We start from the raw sequence: 19599 nt of genomic DNA on the forward strand, positions 1-19599 counted from the left end.
ACGAGAAGCAGCAAACCAGTTCAACTGTTCTTCTCTCAGAGGGGAATAAGAAGTAGATTAAAAACAAACAAACAAAAAATAACCAGCCAAACAATAAAAAACCCACCAGGAGCTTTGATAAATGTTTAAAGCTATTTTATGAAAATTTAAAATGAGAATCAATTTAAATCAGCATTGGTAAGCTTATAAATGATTGAAAGAAAAGGTAGCAACGAACGTCTGAAAGAAGAAAAAATGCACAAAAGGATCTAATCTTGTTTGAATTAATTGGCTTGGAAGGGAAGGGAACAACCTATTAGTAAAAGGTGCATATGAGAATAAGTAGGAAGCAGCACCTACAGACAACATGCAGAACAGAACGTGTACGTGCCTATATAAACAGACACAGAACATGCAGACTCAGGAGAAAGAAGAAATAGGAAAAGTATGACAGAGGACAGCACAATTTTCAGCCGTTTGCAGAAAAGCAGACAGACAACAAACAGCCTCCAGTTCTTGATGTTTTACAATCAGGAAAACACTGACTTCACAGAAAAAAAATATAAATCAGTGCTCTGATAATTTTGAAAGCTCTTGCACTGTTATATGGAAATTTGATTTTTGCAGGAATGGTTACAGTCAGCATAGAGTTCATAACCTACATGTGTCTAAACAGCCAATAGGGATGCAATTAAATAAGGCAATGGACAAAGGAGTATCTCTACCTAGTTAAAAAAAAAAAAAGGCAAAGTAAGAACGTACACTGAATATCGAGAAAACTGCCTCACAGTGCGAAGCCTGAGGCAGGTTTTCCTCTCAAAACTTCAGATGAAAGAGGAGAGTATAGAACAGCCCTGTCTTGTTGGAGGGCATGCACCATACTCTCTTGACTTCACCCTACAGAAGACACGCAGGTTTGATCTTTAAGTTTACCACCACACTGCCGGCAGCCATGAACCTATTTGAGGGTGGAAAAATAACTTGGGAGGCTTCTACACATTACCATAACACACAGAACCAAAGTACTGCTATTATATTCGTGCCTGTCTATGAAGTTAGCAATAGTCATTACATGGGGAACAGAAAAGAGGTTCGATGGGATTCAAAGTCTTTGTAGGCACCTTCAGAATAATAAGTAGCGTTAGAAACTACTGGGACATTAAGCAGTAAACGTTACATATATCCATCAGCTTGTCATCTACCTCAGAAGTCTAAAAAAAAAAAGACAAATTTTCTTCCCATTAGAAGATAAAAATAATAGGTTAACAATCAGTCCCTTTGCACTCTGAAGGACAAGAAGCACTGCACCAGAAAATCACCCTAAAAGGGAAAATCTTTGTATTTTGTGGCCCTCTGTTTTTTTTTTCCCCCCCTTCTAAAAATATACTTTGTGGTACACTGAACTACACAACAACCTGTCCGACTTCAACACATGAATTCAGGAACACTACAAGCAACTAACCTGTGCAGAGCAGCTCCGTTGCTGAGTTATGCTGCTTAAAGTAAATGATACAAAGTAATTTAGAGTAAAAGGCGCAGACCAGTGAAATACCACCGGCATCCACCCTGTTTCAGTGAACAGTACCTGAATCTCCCAAGACGGTACTCAAAGAGAAAAGCCCTTATCTGCCCGGTCGCGTCCCTCCCCGGCAGCCCCAGGCAGAAGCGTGCTCTGAAGCGTGTCACGCATTGCCAACATCCCCACACCAGGAGCGATAATAAATCACGACAGCTGCAGCCCGAACACAAAGTGGGCACCGCACACCGCGCCCCCTGCGCAAGGGAGCGGGTTTCGTAACAGCGGCAGGCACCCAGGCAAGGGAGCTCCAACCAACGAAGTAACCAACTTCGGAGTACTTTTTACAAAAACAAGATAGTGCTACCACGTCAGTAACAACCTCGCTGTTAGTAAAAAGTAACCGAAGAACAAAACATCCTTTTTCAGGGTCAAAAAAGTCTTCCGAGCACCGAGCGCTATTTACAAGGGGGCAGGGGTGCGTTTGTAGCAGGGGTATACGAATGCGTGCTCACTTTGGAATGCAGAACTGTAACAAGGTCCACAGCCCCCAAAATCCTAGCCCGCTTTACCCCGAGACAGCTGTCAACATGCATGATTACCCACATACCACTCCTTTTTTGGGCATACGGGATGTACTTTCACTCAACAGATCACGACCACTTACTGCCGTGGGAACAAATACAGGTATCGTTAAGACTTCTCTTATTTAGACCGTCATCAATTCAGGACAGGCACTGTCTCTACCCAGTTTGTAGCAAAATTAGACTTCAACCTCAACTGGGGTTCCTAGGTGCCATTGAAGAATAATAAATTATTGTACAAGAATGCTAAACAGGCCCTCCAGAGAACTGAAGGTCTCTCTACTTTACCACACTTGGCAGAAGAAATTAACAGCTCTTCTACATTTATAAACTATCAAACACATCACAAAGACCCAATCTACTCTTTTAAAACAAAATTCAGTACAACTAAAGAGTGATCGGCAAACCACGCGTGTAAACTGGATGAGATTTACTTAAATTATAATCTTTTACAAAAGTAATATCGAAAGGGATTGGTTTTGCCCAGTAAATACCGTACATGAGTATTAGACTCTCTGCAAATATAAGGGCCAAATCCTACCCAGTTCACCTCAGCCCTCCATCCTTTCAGGGCAGGCTAATGTTTCGTAGGAAACTGAATTATACGGACTTGGGCTTTCAAACAATAAAACAGTGAGGAATGAAATAGAAATACCAAACAAGAAGGCAAAAGAAGCACAGACTAAGCTGTAACCTAAGAACAGAAGCACAACTGGCAGCATTCAGTGTTTTCCCACCTTAATCCACAGGAGCTATAAATAAATTCTACAATCGTTCAGAGAGGCAGGTGAGGTGGGGGGAAATCTGAGCCTAACACATTCTTTCTCTCACAGATAAATCCGACATGAGTGCTGCAACCAGCGGGTACCTCTGAACATCACTTTTGCAGACAAATTCTGTCTTTGGACATGGTCATGTAACTCCAAATCTAGAAACATGACATTTACAATCAGAACATAAACAATTACGGCACCTCAGATTATAGAAGGACTTACTGTACTGCGTGATCTTCCGTGAGATTTTACCAGGGCTTACACTGTCTCATGAACAGTTCGATACTACCTTGAGCACAAAACTTTTGAGACAGGCGTAACGAGGGGAGTAAGAACACCACCACTAACTCTTTTAGTGAGATTTTCCCTCTCTCAGCACCTTGAAAGCAACTTGGGTTATTTCTAAGTTTCATTTAAGTGGAAGTTAAGGAAGCAACAGACTGCATTTGGTTTTTAACAGCTCTCTCACCTCAGTTAGAATGCAAATGAACAGGCATCACATTTTGGCTCAATTTTAAAATCTCAAACCAGAAAACTTGTATCAAGTCCATTCTAGGTCTTTGCGAGTAAATGTCCTAATTTCCCCGCCCCCCCCCATCATTTAAAGTCCCCTCGTTTAAGTTCCGGACACAAAATGCATGACAAAATAGGGATAATTTATTATTTATCAAAAACTCATTAGAATATATACACAGCTTAAGTCATTAAAAAAACACACAGACACAGTCTCTCTTTTTACAGACTTTTTGCCTTTAAGACTTTTTCTTTTTAATTCCTCTCTTACTCTGTGATTTCTTTTTTCTGCCCTCAAACACAGGCTTGGCAGTCACCATGACTACATTTCCTGGTTCGTCATCCTCACCACTTGAGCTGCTGCACCCCTTTTTATGGTCTGCTGTCTCCACTGCAGAGACATTTTTCTTCCTTTTTCTCTTGCCTAATTCTCTGCTTTCCAATTCCTCTACTGAGGAGTCACTAGAAGTTTGTGAAAGATGCAAATTCCCAATAAAACCACCTCCAGATAAATGTTCTCTTCTGGAATCTGAATGTTTTCTTCTCGTTCCTCTTTGGGCTTCTGTTGCCACAGCGTGAAGATTTGCACCGCCTGCAGTACCTTCCCCTTTCCTTTCCTCACACTGTTTAAGTTCAGTTTCCATAACAGCAGTGGCCTCCCGGATTTCATCAGCTTCTTCCTCCTTTTCCTTTCTCTTCAGACAGGTCACAGCTCTGCGCAGTCTCTGACTTTTAATAGCTAGTTTTTCATGCTGTGCTAGTCTGAAGAATGAATCGATTCGAAGCTGAGTCTATCAAATATAAAACAGAGAAACACCTTTGGATGTTTTTGTGATGGGAATTCAGTTGTTATCTTAGCTATACCACCAAGCGTCCCAAATTAAAGCAGGGCAAAGGACTAATGACGTTAATATGCATGAAAATAGATGTTAATAACAAAGTGTTATAGTAATACCTATACTTTGTTATAAACTATGCAACAAGAAGCTTTGCAGAAACTAAATAAGCAAAGAGCAGTGAAATTTTATAAACACTGCACTGCTGCTTAGACATCTGTTGCTACTTTCAACCCTAATACAGAGAATCTCTGTAGCTCTTTTAAGTACGTCCTTACAAACGCATCCTTAGCTTCAAGCTGTTAAAACAACAGAATGTTTACTAAGCAAACGTTGTAAGTGCACTTTACAGTTGCATATGCTAGTGCAACAAAATGCCGACATTTGACTCTAGTTTGTTGTAACACATGCTGCTACACCAGAAAGATTTAAGAGTAGAACTAGAAGTAGTCACGCACAATGGGTCTGTGTTACTCAGCCACACCTGGGCTTGCTGTATAGACCAAGCTAGCCCCTCTATTCTCTAAAACTGTCTGAGAGAGACAGATACTTCCAAATGATGTTCTACTCAACCTGAAAGCATATGGGTTTAACTAGGGGTTTTGGCACCTTTCACTCCTTTGAGCAACAGAGAGAACCTAGAACACCGGTTTAGACCGGGCATCTTGCTTACGGCAAAAGCAGAAAAGAATCTGACCTTAGGTGGCCAGTTTTACAACTGGCTTTCACAGTATCACAGCGCGTACCACCATTCACTTTTTTTTTTATTCACAATTAAAGTTGACAGAACATTTATTTGGAAGTTAGAGTAATATTATTAACGAGCACTCACTCCATGATTCAGCCTGCACTCCTCCTCAAGGGATATGGCTGGTACCAAATGGTCAGTTTCACTTCACCAAAATCTCAGGGGCATTTTTATAAACGGTTTTTAGAGACAGCACGTTGTCTTTTAGAAGTACTGGAGGTGCTTGAGGTACCTGTAGCTTCAGCTACACCCATAACAAACAGCAACTTGGACTTGAGGTAAGTGCTTGATAGCAAAATTTGAAACCAACAATTGAAATTAGAAAGTGCCTCACAGCACACCCAAATCATACAGAAATGAAGTCTAGAGAAGTTTAATGACTTTTAAAAAAATAACATATATAAAAGATAAAAAAAGACCAAATTAAGATTAAAAAAAAGGCCAAATCCCAATTTCTGAGAAATGTATTTAGATTAAAACCTTGCTGCTCATTTGAAAATGCTTCTCTTAAAATTTTCCAGTTACTCTCAAACTACACATAGTTTTATACTTTACCTGCTGCAAGTTCAGCTGTTTTATCACAGGCAAAAGGATTTCGTCTATCTTTGTCCTGGTCCAGCCGAAGTGATCCTTACAGAACGTGCAGAAAGTTAAGGAACTTTACAAAACGGCTATTACTAGTATTTTGTAAACACATAAAATGAAAATTCCTCAAACAGTGACTGGAGGAAAGTTGCTCTACTTCAAACCTTTTTCTACTACAAAACCAGAGAAAATACTCTAAGTTATTACAGCTGACTTACGTGGATGGTTCCAGTATTACGCTACGTATCTTAATCATGCTGTTACATCTCTATTAGTTACAGAGCTTTTTCTCTAATACCAACATTTCCAAAAGCATGTCTCAGTGAAGACAGAACTCATTTGGCTATACGGTACTGCCATATGAGAAAATACCTGTAAGTAAACCTTACTTTTGCAGTGTGTGCAAGTGTAAGTTTCATTTAATGTTTAAAACAGTATTAGCTCTGCATGCATTGCCATCTACTTTTCAAGAATTCAGTGCAGCTCAGCCTGCAACGGGCGCAAGAAACAGACATCACTGCAAGAAATGCAGTATATAACAAGGGAAAAAGCGCAGACTGAATCACCATTTCCAACTAGGTTTTGAAACATATTTGTGAAATATGGGAAACGTACAAACAGTCCTGTTCTAAGTCGCGAAACAGGTAACATCACAACAAACTAGCCAGTCCAGCTACAAGACTCTCTTTGCATCCAGAGCCGGTATCACTGGAGCAGAGCACATGCAGGCAGGGCGGGGGCCCCCTCACACCTATGAGGTGTTAAGACTTTGACACTATGTTACTGACTCACCAACCAGCCTCATGAACTTTAATCTGAGTACTTTTAGCTAACAAGTCCTGCCAGGCAGTAAAAGGATATTCTCTGATCTGCTCTACATCAGGCTTCCCCCAGGAGAACAAACCCCTTGTCTCATCCACCACAGGCTTCAGGTATGCTTCTGCCACTGCTGGATTTGGGAAACCTGAGGAGAGCTGCAGCTCCCGCAGTTTCTTCTTGACTTTGGTATCATGTGGATTAGGTCTCAATTTCTTATTCTTCTGAGCCTCATTCCACCACTCACTGAAAAAAAAAAAGAGGAAAGTATTCATTTGCATCCAAAAAATATGATTTGGAATGTCAAGAGCCACCATACTAATTTCAATAGCCTTAGTCTCCCTACTTCAGTTACTACATGAGATGAAGTAGGAAGTTTCCAAATAAAAAATGGCCAAAGGGACATATAATCTGAAAGTAGAGAAGACAAAACATACACAGTAAATGCAGTCATTGTAAGCCACAGCAGCAAACATCACCTGGATTCCCCATAAGCTGCTAAACAGAAGGCCCTAAATTCAGCCTCACTTGCGGAGGATGTTCCACACATGATGATAATCTTTGGAGATTTTTCAGTATGCAAGGAAAAAAAAAGGAAGAAAATAAAAAAATAATTCTAGCCATCCTTGCCATTGCCAATACAACTGGTTGGCCCTCTTCCAATCTTGTTCTTTGCCAGAGCCTACCTGTCTGTCTCTTTCCAGGTCATCCATTCCTCACTCAAGTCTCTTTTCTCTACGAGCAAGCTACAGCTTCTCACAAACTCTGGGAGAATAAACCTCCACTCCACTACGGATCCAGCTCTGCAACAAACTCAGAGGCAGTCGCATAGTTCTACAGCTGTTCTATTGTCTTCGTTAGTCTCACTGTAATTGCTGTATCAACATGGCACCTTATTTACCTGCCATTTCAAATAGTGATACAAGGAGTCAGATATTTTACAGTTAACTTAGTCTCCTTAATGATGGTCAATGATGGTCATATGTTTTGTTGTATGCTTAAACAGCAGGAAAGTATATTCATTAATATTCATAATATGGAGAGACAAAAAAAGCAAAACGTGATGAAGCATACGCGAATTTTAAGAGAGGTTCCAAGCCATGCCCAGGAAATTCATTTAAAATCTCCATCGCTGTTACAAAGCCAACATTTGGGATGCCCTCAGTGTAGTCACTTCCAAGCAAGTATGCCAAGTTAATCAGCTTGCTTCGATCCAACCCTGCAAGAGGAAGTGCATAAACCAAATAAAACCAGTGGATTCAGCATCTGTTCTCTTACAAACTAAAAAATAACATATTATCTGAAAGGCAAAAAAACAAAAGGAATATAAAGGCATTAACTCTGTAAAAATCACATTTAATTCAACATCAGAATTCGCTAAATTATATTCTGGAGCAACGTCAATACACTACTGCTGGCTCAAGCACCGGCAGTTGTCCTAACTCGGCAAATACATCTTGCCAAAATTAACACTTTACAGTGTAAAGGGCAATGGGAAATTCTGAGTTTATATGAGCTCAAAGATATTGTTTTACATATATTACTCCAGTTACTGTCCTGTTCACATCTAATGCTGACCTAAATTTAATAACCCCTGAACTGGAAATAAAAACATTCAGTTTGAACTCTAGTCCATAATGTCAATGCCTCTGCTTCTTAAAAGAGTTCCCAAATTGGAATCCTTTTGCTCTGTGCTAGTGCAGTTACTAAGTAGACCAAAAGAGCCTGTGAAACAGCCAGAAAGAAGGAAGAACTCAGCTTACTGCTTCTACTTGGTATGCTGTAAGATCTGAGGCAACCAGACTGATTTTCAGTGACTAGCTTCAGGAGTTTAGATTTTTCAAAAAATTTAAAAAATTAAAGCTTAAAAAAAAAAAAATCAGTGGAGAAAAGGAGGGATGTGTGTCTAAGCACGCAAAGCAAGGCCATCTGCATGCCAGTTAGGATATTCATCAACTGTCAAGAGAGAAAAATTGTGCAACGCACAGGAAAAGAGTAAAGTACAAGACCACAGAGGAATGTGACATGAAGATGGATGGTGACTATTTTCCCCAAATAAATAAATAAATAAGAACTCTGGTTTATTACACTAATAACAGCTAAAATCACACACATGCTTTTACAGCAATACTTTCCGAGTAAGCTACAGTAGCATACCTAAGTAGGTGTAAGTAGGGGGGAAAAAAAAAAAATGTTTCAGTTTGCTGGGAGAAGAAACCAAAGACGCATTTTTCACCACCTAAAAATGTTGTGAAATTTTACATGCTGAAGATATTAAAGTATTATTTCAAAGTCTATAGCCCCTCTCAACTTTGAAAGTGTCAAAACTGATTTTAAAAAGAGTTCTGCTTAAACAAGGCATAAGAAAATGGTAGAATTGGCTCCCATTTTCCTTAATACACTATGTGTCACTGAAGTTTAGTAGTTCAACATAATCAGCAGCAATTTGACTGGACTGCTGCCAGAGGAATCTGAAAGAAGGAAAAAAGCTGTCAGCATTAACAAATGAAACGCCTTTTACAGAGCATATGCCAGATCCTTTTCTAATGCATTATATGTCAGTATGTCCAAAGTTAACTTCCATTGCCAAGAGACTACAAATCTGATGACATCAGAATATAGTTTTCCCACCACGTCAGAAAAGCCATGCTGACGTTTATGCAGAACCTGGTACCATACTTCATCCCTCCTGCCCTGATGATCACGTTAGCTCAATGTATTAAATGCAGGTGTCTGTAAATTCAGGGGGGGTCATCTGGCAGTACAAACAGCAACCCAACTGCATGTCTTTAGAGACTCTCCAAAGAACAGGCATTTTAATAACAGACACGCAAAATTCTGTAGAAAATACAACTTCAAAAGACACAAGGCAGCACTGTCTTATTAAAGATGGTATTTAACAAATCAGTACCTGAGGCTTACCTAGCTGGTTTTGAAAGTCAACATACTGATAATATTCCACATATTTGTTTTGACTGAAGAAGTTTTTATAAACATGTCGTGCACCAAACAACCAAACATCACTGTCATCCGTGATCGTCCCAGAGGTCTGGTCCGTAAGGTCCAATAAAGCACACTGTGCCTCTGCCTCCATTGGAGCTTCAATGTATGGAATGCCAAACAGACGGAGGAGTTCCTGCAGGATGGAGAGAAAAGAGTTAATATTTCATCTGAAGAATGAACTTCTATTATACTTCTGCTTGACTTGGAACTGCTGGATTCCCGCTTGGGAGGTATTTAATATTTCACAACAAATCTTAATTTCTGCTGAAAAGTGCCACGGAGAGTTGGGTCAAGGGGGAAACCTCACTTACTCATCTCAGGCAGACAGCGCCACTTAAATCAAGCACTACTTGGTCACACTATTACTACACACTTTGAGAATCTGCTGTCTTAAGTACACAAGCGTACTTAAGTATTGTGCTTTCCATAACATGGAGAAAAGTCCATGCATTACAATTATGTGGGCTCCATGAAAGAAAGATACGGGTTAAATAAAAACTTTAAGAAACTGAAAAAAATAAAAATAAAAACCAGTCATCACCTTAACAGAAAATAGTATGAAAGCATAGAGAAACATCAATATCAAGCAGGAAACAGTGTGCAGACTAGTGATCCTTTGGATGGTGTTTTGATATATATGTATTTTGATACATTTTACATAATTTGCTTTTATTGAGTACATTATTTAACCTCAGTTAAATATCCCACACACACTAGGTTTACAGGCTTGTGTTAGTTACACAATGCTGGATTACATCATCTCCAAGAATTATGCTTTCCATTTACTCTCCTGCTCCCAAGCTGGATGTAATAATCACTGCAAAAGCTAAGGTGTAAAATTATTAAATACGTTTGATATGTGTACGTATATCTGCATATACACACCCTTTTCTCACTGCAGTTGGCTTTTGAGCCCTGATAAAGGTAGTCTCGAGACTTACAACTTTTATTGTAATAAAGACCAAAAGCACAAGGTCAAAAGACTTACAACGATAATGGTGCATCTACCATTATACGGCACATAATATTACAGAAGCGCAATCTACTGCCCTTCAAATAAATAATCTGAAGAAACAAGTATGAGCAAAAATTTAACGAAGGAAACAAAAATGTCAGTCCTTTCAAGACTCTAAATTAAGCCTTTTATGCAAAGAAAATAAAAGCATTTATATATTTCACAAAATTAGTTAGAATAAATTTATTACATCACAGATACTATCACTAGTATCTGTAACATATATATATTCTATATTATGTACCTGTAACATAACATATCATAGACACGTTAACCCCAACACATTGTGTCCTTGTATTAGACTGCATTAACCTTCAAATGCTAATACTGGAACAGAAGTTAGAGGCTTATGCTACTGGGGAGATTCTTTACAATCAGTTACCCAGGGCATAAACCTGGGTGACCATATGGATTCCTTATAAACTTTTATCTTTTAATCCCTACAGGAAATCATAATTTACCTAACACCCAGATTACATCAATTCCATACTGCTGAAGTAACTTCCTCACTTTTTTTTTTTGGCTCAATTTACACCTTTCACAGCAACAGGCCATAGATCAAACTGACCGAACCTTTAAAAGTTGGTGCTTAAAAAAAAGTTAATTTATTCATAATTTTATTATTTTATACTATAACAGTTATTTAAAATTGTTGGAATTCAAGATTATCTCAATACTTTCAATATTTTAAATCAAGCAGACTGAAGAAAACAAGATCCTAAGAGGAAAAAATGTGACCTATAATTAAGCAAAATTACTAACAACTTTTAAGAAAATGTTTGGCTTGGGTGGAGGGGGGGACCACATCACACTATCAAATCAAAATGATTCAACAAATACTACCTGGCTTTCCAAGAACATCTGTCCCGTTACAGAAGCAGCAACACGTTCCTGCTTCTGTTTTTGAGCCTGAAGCACATTCTGCTCAGCAGAAAGGTCATTTTCTAATTCTTCTAGTTCTTCCTGAAAAATAAAACAAGATTTTCATTGTTTCAACAATTCAGGTATACTTAGTTAAGTAAAGCATTAAGTCTCCAACTATAACTATCCTAGAGTTACATGCTTCATTAATTCACACTTGGAAGTTGTCATAGCTTCTCTAAGGCAGTAAATTATATAACCAGAGACAGGTCTATTCATCACAGCGGTAAAACCCTAAAGTTCCCCTCTGATTTCAGGGAGATTGTGGTTAACCATCATCTTTAAAGAAAAAAAACTGGTTCCTATGGAATTAGATACTTATATGAGAAAGCAATGAAACAGTAATAAACCATCCAACAGTTTTCCTTAAGAACTACTTGGGGACAGAGAACTTCATTAGTAGCTCAGAACAAACAACAAGGAGTTACCAAACTGATGTCTTCCCACTCATCCACTGCATCTTTACCATCACCTTCTCTTTCAACATTCTCATCATTTGCCGACTGCACTTCAGACTCCTTCAGCACATCCTGTGTGACAGTGTCATGTCTGTCCGTCTCCATTTCTGGAAGTGCTGTTTCACCACCCAGTTCATCATATTTAGTAGGAAACTCAGCCTCATTACTGATTTCAGTATCCACTTCAATAAAGCTTCCTATTAAAGGAAAATAAAGATTTCAACTTCCTGCTGCTTGTGTGAAAAGAAGTATTTGTATGCTTCGTTAACTTGGGCAGTGATTATATGCAGTAAATAGATATAAGGATTTCAAAATTACAGAAAGCAAGTGGTTGACCATTAATACACCAGTTAAATTCAATGTACACAACAGCATGCTGCCCTGACTCCCTATTGTATGCTCAGGCTTCAATGGTAAAAGATAACACCAAGGGGAAAAACATAGCTCAGATTTTCTTCCCATCTCCTACATGTGTAGGAATAGATGTATTTTAAAGCACTTCTTACTAGGAGAAAAGGTTAGCTTCAACTGACTACAAATACAATGAGGTCCTATTTTCTTATCTTTTTACACAATTAAAAGGCACATACCATCAGAATCACTGTCTTCAGACTGTGATATCCCTTCTCTTTCCTCCTCCAGACCTTTTTCTTCTGGAAAAAATCTAATATCCTTTTGTACCTCAGATACATTCTCTTCTGTCTGTGAAATTACTTCCTCTATATTTTCAGAAATTTTCAAGTCTTCCTCATTTTTAGAAAGGTCTGTTGTTTCAGCATGAATCAAAACCCCTATATTAGTCTGTGCAGGGGAACAGCTTGGCTTCTGCGTGTACAAGTTTATATCCTTATCTCCCAAAGAATTCAAGTCCATTTTGGAAACATTTTCTTCTCTGCCTACATCATCTTTGCCTTTTCTAGTATTGTCAATATAAGAAGAACTTCCAGTTCTGGATATACTGGTGCCCTTTGCTGTAATATGATTTTTTTCCAACTCCTGACTCTTTTGTTCAAATTCAGTGTCTTGCGCAACCACTCGGTTTGAGGAATGAATTGTAGAAGTAGGTGTAGATGTAGATACAGATATAGACATAGGTATCTTTTTTCCTTCCATAACTTCAGGAATCTGATCTTCCTCATCTGAGCTACTAAGCAGAAAATCCTTCACTTCTGATCTCTCTGGCAGCACTCCTTCAGTTCTAACAGTAACAACTTCCTCCCTCTTTTCACCATCACTCAGAGCTTGCTGAATTGCCTGTAGTGTTCTCGGAGACACACTCCCTTCCTCTGTTACAGACTGGCCCACGTTCAATCGTCCTGTATCTTCACCCCCAAGTTCTTCTTCTGAGCTGCTTTCTACCATAGCTGCCTGGATAGCAAGCAAAGTCCGAGGAGAGGGTGGTGCTGTCACCACATTGTCGTCTTGCTTTGTCTCTAGCTTGTCAGATACAACTAGCTTTGCATTAGCAGGAGATTCATTGGGTTTATTCGATTCAGTAAATTCAAGCATTTTTGAGGAGACTCCTGCAGTAGTTTCCAAGTCTCTACTGGTAGCTTCTTTTGCTTGAATACCTGAAAGAAAAATTTATCTTCATTTTCTTTTTTTTTAATAAAAAAACTGCTTCATGCTATCATTCCATTTTACATAATGAACATTATATAAAGATAATAAACGAGTTTTCTATGCATTTACAGATCACATTTAATTATGGCTAACAGCAACACATATTTCATACAAAGTATCGCTACATGCACCTGTAAACAATATTCAGGTGTTTCTTAAAACTGACAGCTGCAAACAGCACACACCAAACAAGAGGTTTTACAAAATTAAGACCTGACATACCCTTTATTAGGATATAGTGAGAAGTATCTTCAGAGACTACCCTCCTAGATTCCACTTCTTTCACAAAACCACCTTCATTTTCATATTGTGTTTGGATTTCACCCGAGTGCTGTTGACTCAATTCTTTTTGTACATTTTCTATGCACCGATTGAGGTTGCTTTTCTTAAGCAAACCCCTAAGCTGGTACTGGGAAAAGTCATTGGACTCCTTAAAAAAACACAAAACAAAACCAAAGAAACACAACAACGAACAACCAAGTCAATTTAAATAAAATGCCACCAGCTGCACCTTTCAAGCAAGTTCAGTTACCACACTCTGGAGAGCCTTTTCAGTTTCCTTCAAGCAGGTAACATTTGTCTTTTACTGACTGCTGTTCTCCCACGTGACAGCAACACTAGCCCCATTACACACAACAATCCTAAAAGGTACCACTAAGTAGCTCTGAATGCCAGCTAAACACAACAAGATCTCAATGACGTGACCAACAAAACTTAGCTGGCTAACCAGCCAGTCCCCATCTTCAAAACAATGCAATTTTAACAGAATCCGCACAGATGGTTTTAAGGTGATGGTTCTTAGCTTACCCTTGGGCACAAGCTATCATTTGAAATTACAAATATTGTACTTTTAAAATCTAATTGTGCTCTGAAAAGGTATTGTAGAAGTGGCACTATAGGACAGGATTCCCCATTTGTCCCTGAGTGGCTTCAGTAACACATCTACCTAAATTACAGAAGCCGCCTCCCAGCTGCCGGCTCCCCCAACAACCTGAGGGTTTGGAATTGAAGCTGCGTTCATTCTGCCTGGTTTATCCACACCAGTGGTATGTTCTTGCAATAGAAATCCTGGGTGTAATGCTGAGGAGGCATGAAACACAGCAGGTTTCTTTTTTCCCATTCTTGCCAAACTGAATTAGCTGTGCCAATTTTAGCTGAAATCAAGAGACAGGGACTCTGGACAGACACAGGGGAAGGCTCTGTTAGGCAGTCATTATCTCATTGGGTTTTTCTCCCCTCCACATAACACCCTCTGATTAAACAGGCCTGGGGGTAAAGCCTTCCAGATGTGATATTCTTATGTAGTCTTCACCTGCATTAATGGCAATAGCTCCATTCTGATGGCTTGAAAATTATTTTAAATATTACCTCTGGCATTGCTTCAAATAATGTTCTTTTTCGTTTTGTAAACTCTTTCATATCAGTCAAGATCTCATGTTTTATTTCTGGAGGCAGCTTGTTGAAGTCTTCTGACTCAATATCTATAGAATGAGGATTTTCACATAACTCTTCCTATAAAAATGGAAATCAACATAAACACCTATACGACACAGTAAAATCTTTAGAGCATGATTCCAAACAACAACAAAAAAACCCTCCACAAAATCTTTGTTGCTACTTCCTGTACTGTGAAGAAAACAGTTAAGAAAAAAGAATTAACTACTACCTAATAAAATAAAGTACATAATTATTGAAGTACACTATACAGAGAAACTTGGTTTTAGTCTTTTTACAAAAATATATTTAGTATAAACCACACAAGCCGGTCCTATAGCCTCAGCTAGTCTGATTTTACCTTTCCAAAGAGGTTATCCTTCTGAATTCCAACTACTTCAAAGATAAACTGTATTTCCAAGAGTTTTTTGTTTGTTTGGTGGGGTTTTTTTTGTTACTCTGATGAAAGCATAGATAATTTTATTATTCATTATGCCTTCTTCTTAGGTTATGTATTTCTTTTTCTTCTCTTCCCAAGAGATCAGCACATCAGAAAGGAATACAGAATTTATCTATGAAACCTCAAGGACTGAAGTGCTTCAACATCAATTCATATTTGGAGAAGCATGGGAATTTTGTTAAATATGCTGTCTTCTATGTGCATACACATGTGCACAAATGCACACATTTCACTTATATCATTATAAAAAACAATTTCTTTTCCACATGTCCAGAGAAAGTAGTCAGAAAAAAAAAAAAACAACCAACCCATAAGATATTTTTATTCTGCGGTGTTCAGTGGAGAAAGTTACATTTGCATTTCCTCATTAGTAGGAATTCAGAGAGTACTGAAAATTAACTTGTTTCCTTGACAAGTAATGCTACAGTAGGATGTATACCTCCAAACACTTTTTTTTTTTATAACCTTTTTGTCTTGTAAGCATAGCCCAAGAACGAGAGGATTGTTTACAGTAACAGGGCCATTAGGACACGCACTTACCTGCAACATCTTTTTTTGGCTCATTCTCACTTCCCATTCTTTTTCTTCTTCCTCCTCTGAGCTAAAAAAATCGCAAAGAGAAAAAAGATGTAGATATTTGCCTAGGAAGATAAAGTTCGTATTTTAAGCAAAAGGACATTAGACACCAATAAGTACAAAAATTCCCAAAAGTATCAAAGTACACACATACATACATAGGCATATCCATACAAACACATACATGCACATACAAATACATACACAAGTCAAAAAAATCTGAAGAGAAAGCAAGAAGGCAGGCTTATGCCAGTTAAAACTAGATTGAGAGAACTGTTGCTGTTTAAATCATTAGCTGATTCTTATTTGGTCAGCATTTGAAGTATACAGAAGTACATATAAGATGTGCAAAGAGTAATCTAATGGATAGCTTCATGTTCCCACTTAGCATTATTTTAGAAGATGTCACAAGTTTGACTTCTTCACCAGTACATACAAAGCCTACTCCTGCTGAGCACGTCTACACTACTGAACGAGGGACTGCAAACCAGAATCGAGCTGCCACACACCAGCTACACAAGCTTGAACAATTGGTTCCATTTAGTTGTAGAGATATGGCCACAGAGACCGAGGTAGCACTTTCATCCTTAAACATGAGTCCAGTGTAGAAATTTAATCTGTGGGCTGAAAGCTGCTTCTGTTACTTTACCATAAGTAACTAGAAGGCTTCTGTAGCCAGAGCTATAAACAAAACTCTCAAAAAAGAAACTGAAATAAAATATAAATTAAAGAAATACACTTCACATATTATGGAGTTTCCTTGGTCAAAGGCCTTTCGGCAGCATCAAAAAATGTGGTTTGTATATCTGAGTTTGTTACAGCTGTTGTCACAGTTCAGCCCCAGTCGGCAACTAAACACCACGCAGCCGCTCGCTCACTCCCCCCACCCCTGTGGGATGGGGGAGATAATTCAAAGAGACAAAGCAAAAGAGAAACTTGTGGGTTGAGATAAGAACAGTTTAATAATTAAAATAGTAATAATCGTAATGATAATAATAAAAAGGAAAAGGGAAAAAAACCAAAACCACAAACAATACAGCTGCTCACCACCCACTGACCAATGCTGCCCCTCCCCAAGCCGCAATTGCTGCCTGCCCCCCCCCGGCCAGCCCCTCCCAGGTAACATACTGGGCATGACGTTACATGATATGGAATATCCCTTTGGCCAGTTTGAATCCGCTCTCTTAGCCCTGTCCCCTCCCCTCCCGGCTTCTTGTGCACCCGGCAGAGCATGGGAAGCTGTAAAAGTCCTTGACTAATACAAGCACTACCCAGCAACAACCAAAACATCGGTGTGTTATCAACATTATTTTCATACCAAGTCCAAAGCACAGCACTGTAGCAGCTGCAGTGAAGAAAATTAACTCTATCCCAGCTAAAACCATGACACCGTTTAAGCTATTTTTCTTAATTCTACCTACCTGTTCTTCTCTTCATCCTTTAAAGAAGGCAATACATAGATATCATCAATTTCTTCCCTTCGAACTTCTGTAATACTGGGCAAAAGTTCCTTGCTTAGGGAAATAAAAAGAAAAAAAGTAGTGATTAATAGCTACATAAAAACACGCCTGCCACTTATAAACAAAGGGAAAATAATTTTTATTCTTGCCTTTTGCCCGTAAGAGCAGTTTTGATAACTTGTCTCTTCAGAAATGTTTTCAAGAGTTTCTCTGTAGTTTTCCTGGAATCACTGACAGCGATTTCCTTTCTTTGTCTTCGCTTAGCCTGTGAAAATAAGATTAACACCAACAAGATTTTGCTGGATTCTGAAGACACACATCCAGTGAATTACTGTTATAATTCTATGTGCTGAGTCTACGAGCAATTCCTAACTCATCCTACATAAATGGGGACATCACCTTCAGATCCTCTAAACCTCTCTATGTTGGTTTCCTCTGAGGGACCTGGGAAGAGTTCTCAGCTTCTGGGTACAAATGCTTGCAAGAGCTGCATTCAGGTCCACTCTGGAGCAAGACCCAGGCTTACACCATCATCTACCTCCCTGCAGTCTGGCAAATCAAACCTGAATGTATCAAAGGGAGATGCTGCATGCTCCAACAGCTAACCAAGACTGGGACCGCAAAGAACACCTGCACAGCAGTGCACTTCAAGCCCTCCATCCTCATGGCTCAGAAAGTTAAGCAGAATAAGAAGGAAACTGAAAATGGCTGCTTAGCACACATACATCCTATTTTGCATTGCAATGACTCAGCAAAGGTACTCACCAAGGTTTGTCTCTTCAGAAGCGGTGCCTCTCCATCAAAAACAAAGACAGGTCGAATTCGGAAAAACAGTAACTTGCAGAGTCGATGAAACAGAGTGAGGAGGTGAGCATTTTGTATAGAATTACCACCACGATCTCTGGCACCCTTTATTGCTTGGTTCAACCAAATACTGATATCTTAAAAAAAACGTTAAGAGGAAAAAATGTGCTACCATAAACATGTACCATATTAATAGTTTCTATAAAGTGCGCATATTTGACTGAGTGGCTTTTGCCCAGTGTTCCAGGTTTGGCTTATTGAAACCAAGACTGTCCAAATCCTGGTGAACTTTGGAGAAGAATTCTTGCCCCTACTGCCCTGGACAAAAAGCAGAGTTGAAACAACCATACAGCAGTAGTACTTCCCCAGTTATTTATATAAATACATGAAGGGTAACTTCTTCCCACATCTTTCCAGCACTTAACCAAGCATCTGATAGGAAAGTTGATGCAAAAGTATTTAAAACTTTTTCATCTTAGTCCTAGTGAGAGCAGCACATGTATTTATAAAGCACAAAATCCTATAGCCCAACACTTGTGTAAGGAAGCTGGTAAAAGTTTTTTAAAAAAAAACCCAAACATTAAAAAGATAAAGAGCTTAGTATTACACATACTACAAAGCATAAAATCTACTTATCAAAATGTTTTCATAACTTAAAATATTTTTTAAAAAGCTAAACACAATATATTACATCGGAATAAGTGAAACAGTTAAAACAGTCTCCCCCGCAAATCTGGTTCCTCAGCTTTCTTTCTAAAGGATACCAACAGCGAGAATTTTTCCTTCTAGGGTTTCAGGGTTTATAGGTCTCCCAGTGCATTCAAGGAGCTTCCAAAGCCCTTGAACTCCCATTGTCCCTTCTCAGCCACTTCGAGAGAGAAGAGCCTACGAGGCAGGCAGAAGGAATAACCCAGCGATTACACGACCCACGCAGGCTCCATCACGGAGAACGCACCATCACCTCGAACAGCTGTGAGGAGCGGGGCCGGGCTGGGCCGAGGCGCCCCGCCAGCCGCTCGAGCCGCCTCCGGATGATTCCCTCAGCTTTCCGCACAAGAAAAACCGTTTGTTTTTTTTTTTAAAAAAAAAAATCCCAGCCAGGCGGAGCGCAGCGGAGCGTCGGGGCGCCCAGGCACGGCACCGGCCGCCTCAGGCCGAGCGCCCCCAGCAGCCCCGCGGCCTCCCCGCGCGGCCTGCGCATGCGCCCGCTCGCCCCGCTGCCCGCCGGGAAGTGTAGTTCGCCGGGGCGGAGCGGAGGCCGGCCCCGCCCCGGCCCCGCCCCGGCCCCGCGGGGAGCTGCTGCCCCGCCCCGCTCGCCCCTCACACGCCCCGGCGTCGTCCCCTCTGGCCCCAGCTGCCCTCTTTGAGGGACCTCCGCAGCCGACCGTGGGACACCTTTTTTTTTTTCTTTTTTTTTCTTTTTTTTGTAACACTCGGCTCCCCGCTTCTCCTGCCTTTTCTGTTTTGTTCAGTCATCAGCCTGCAGAATTTGAGA

At 39.6% G+C, this 19599-nt stretch overlaps 1 protein-coding gene across 1 annotated transcript; it reads right to left on the minus strand.

Annotated features, from left to right (window-relative positions):
* Positions 1 to 3493: 3493 nt before the first annotated feature.
* Positions 3494 to 19307, minus strand: ERCC5 (ERCC excision repair 5, endonuclease). Its single transcript, XM_009504272.2, has 15 exons — positions 18869 to 19307; positions 18066 to 18241; positions 17450 to 17565; positions 17262 to 17354; positions 15805 to 15865; positions 14739 to 14882; positions 13593 to 13800; positions 12338 to 13318; positions 11718 to 11944; positions 11212 to 11331; positions 9273 to 9486; positions 7425 to 7569; positions 6396 to 6596; positions 5505 to 5589; positions 3494 to 4156 (listed from the first exon to the last, which is right to left on the minus strand). Exons 1-15 carry the CDS (start codon positions 18954 to 18956, stop codon positions 3605 to 3607), a joined length of 3411 nt encoding a protein of 1136 aa, XP_009502567.2. The 5' UTR covers positions 18957 to 19307; the 3' UTR covers positions 3494 to 3604.
* Between the last annotated feature and the right edge of the window lie 292 nt (positions 19308 to 19599).

The sequence above is a fragment of the Phalacrocorax carbo genome, chromosome 1, assembly GCF_963921805.1.
Source record: "Phalacrocorax carbo chromosome 1, bPhaCar2.1, whole genome shotgun sequence".
Classification (NCBI taxonomy): Eukaryota; Metazoa; Chordata; class Aves; order Suliformes; family Phalacrocoracidae; genus Phalacrocorax; species Phalacrocorax carbo.

What these genes read in the sequence shown, in the direction of transcription:
- ERCC5 (XM_009504272.2), bottom strand. Translation starts at nt 18,956, where the DNA reads ATGGGAGTTCAAGGGCTTTGGAAGCTCCTTGAATGCACTGGGAGACCT. An exon ending in TTCTGAAGAGACAAACCTTG is followed by an intron (nt 17,566 to 18,065) that starts GTGAGTACCTTT and finishes TTATTTTCACAG; the next exon opens with GCTAAGCGAAGACAAAGAAA. An exon ending in TGAAGACAGTGATTCTGATG is followed by an intron (nt 11,945 to 12,337) that starts GTATGTGCCTTT and finishes TTCCTTTAATAG; the next exon opens with GAAGCTTTATTGAAGTGGAT.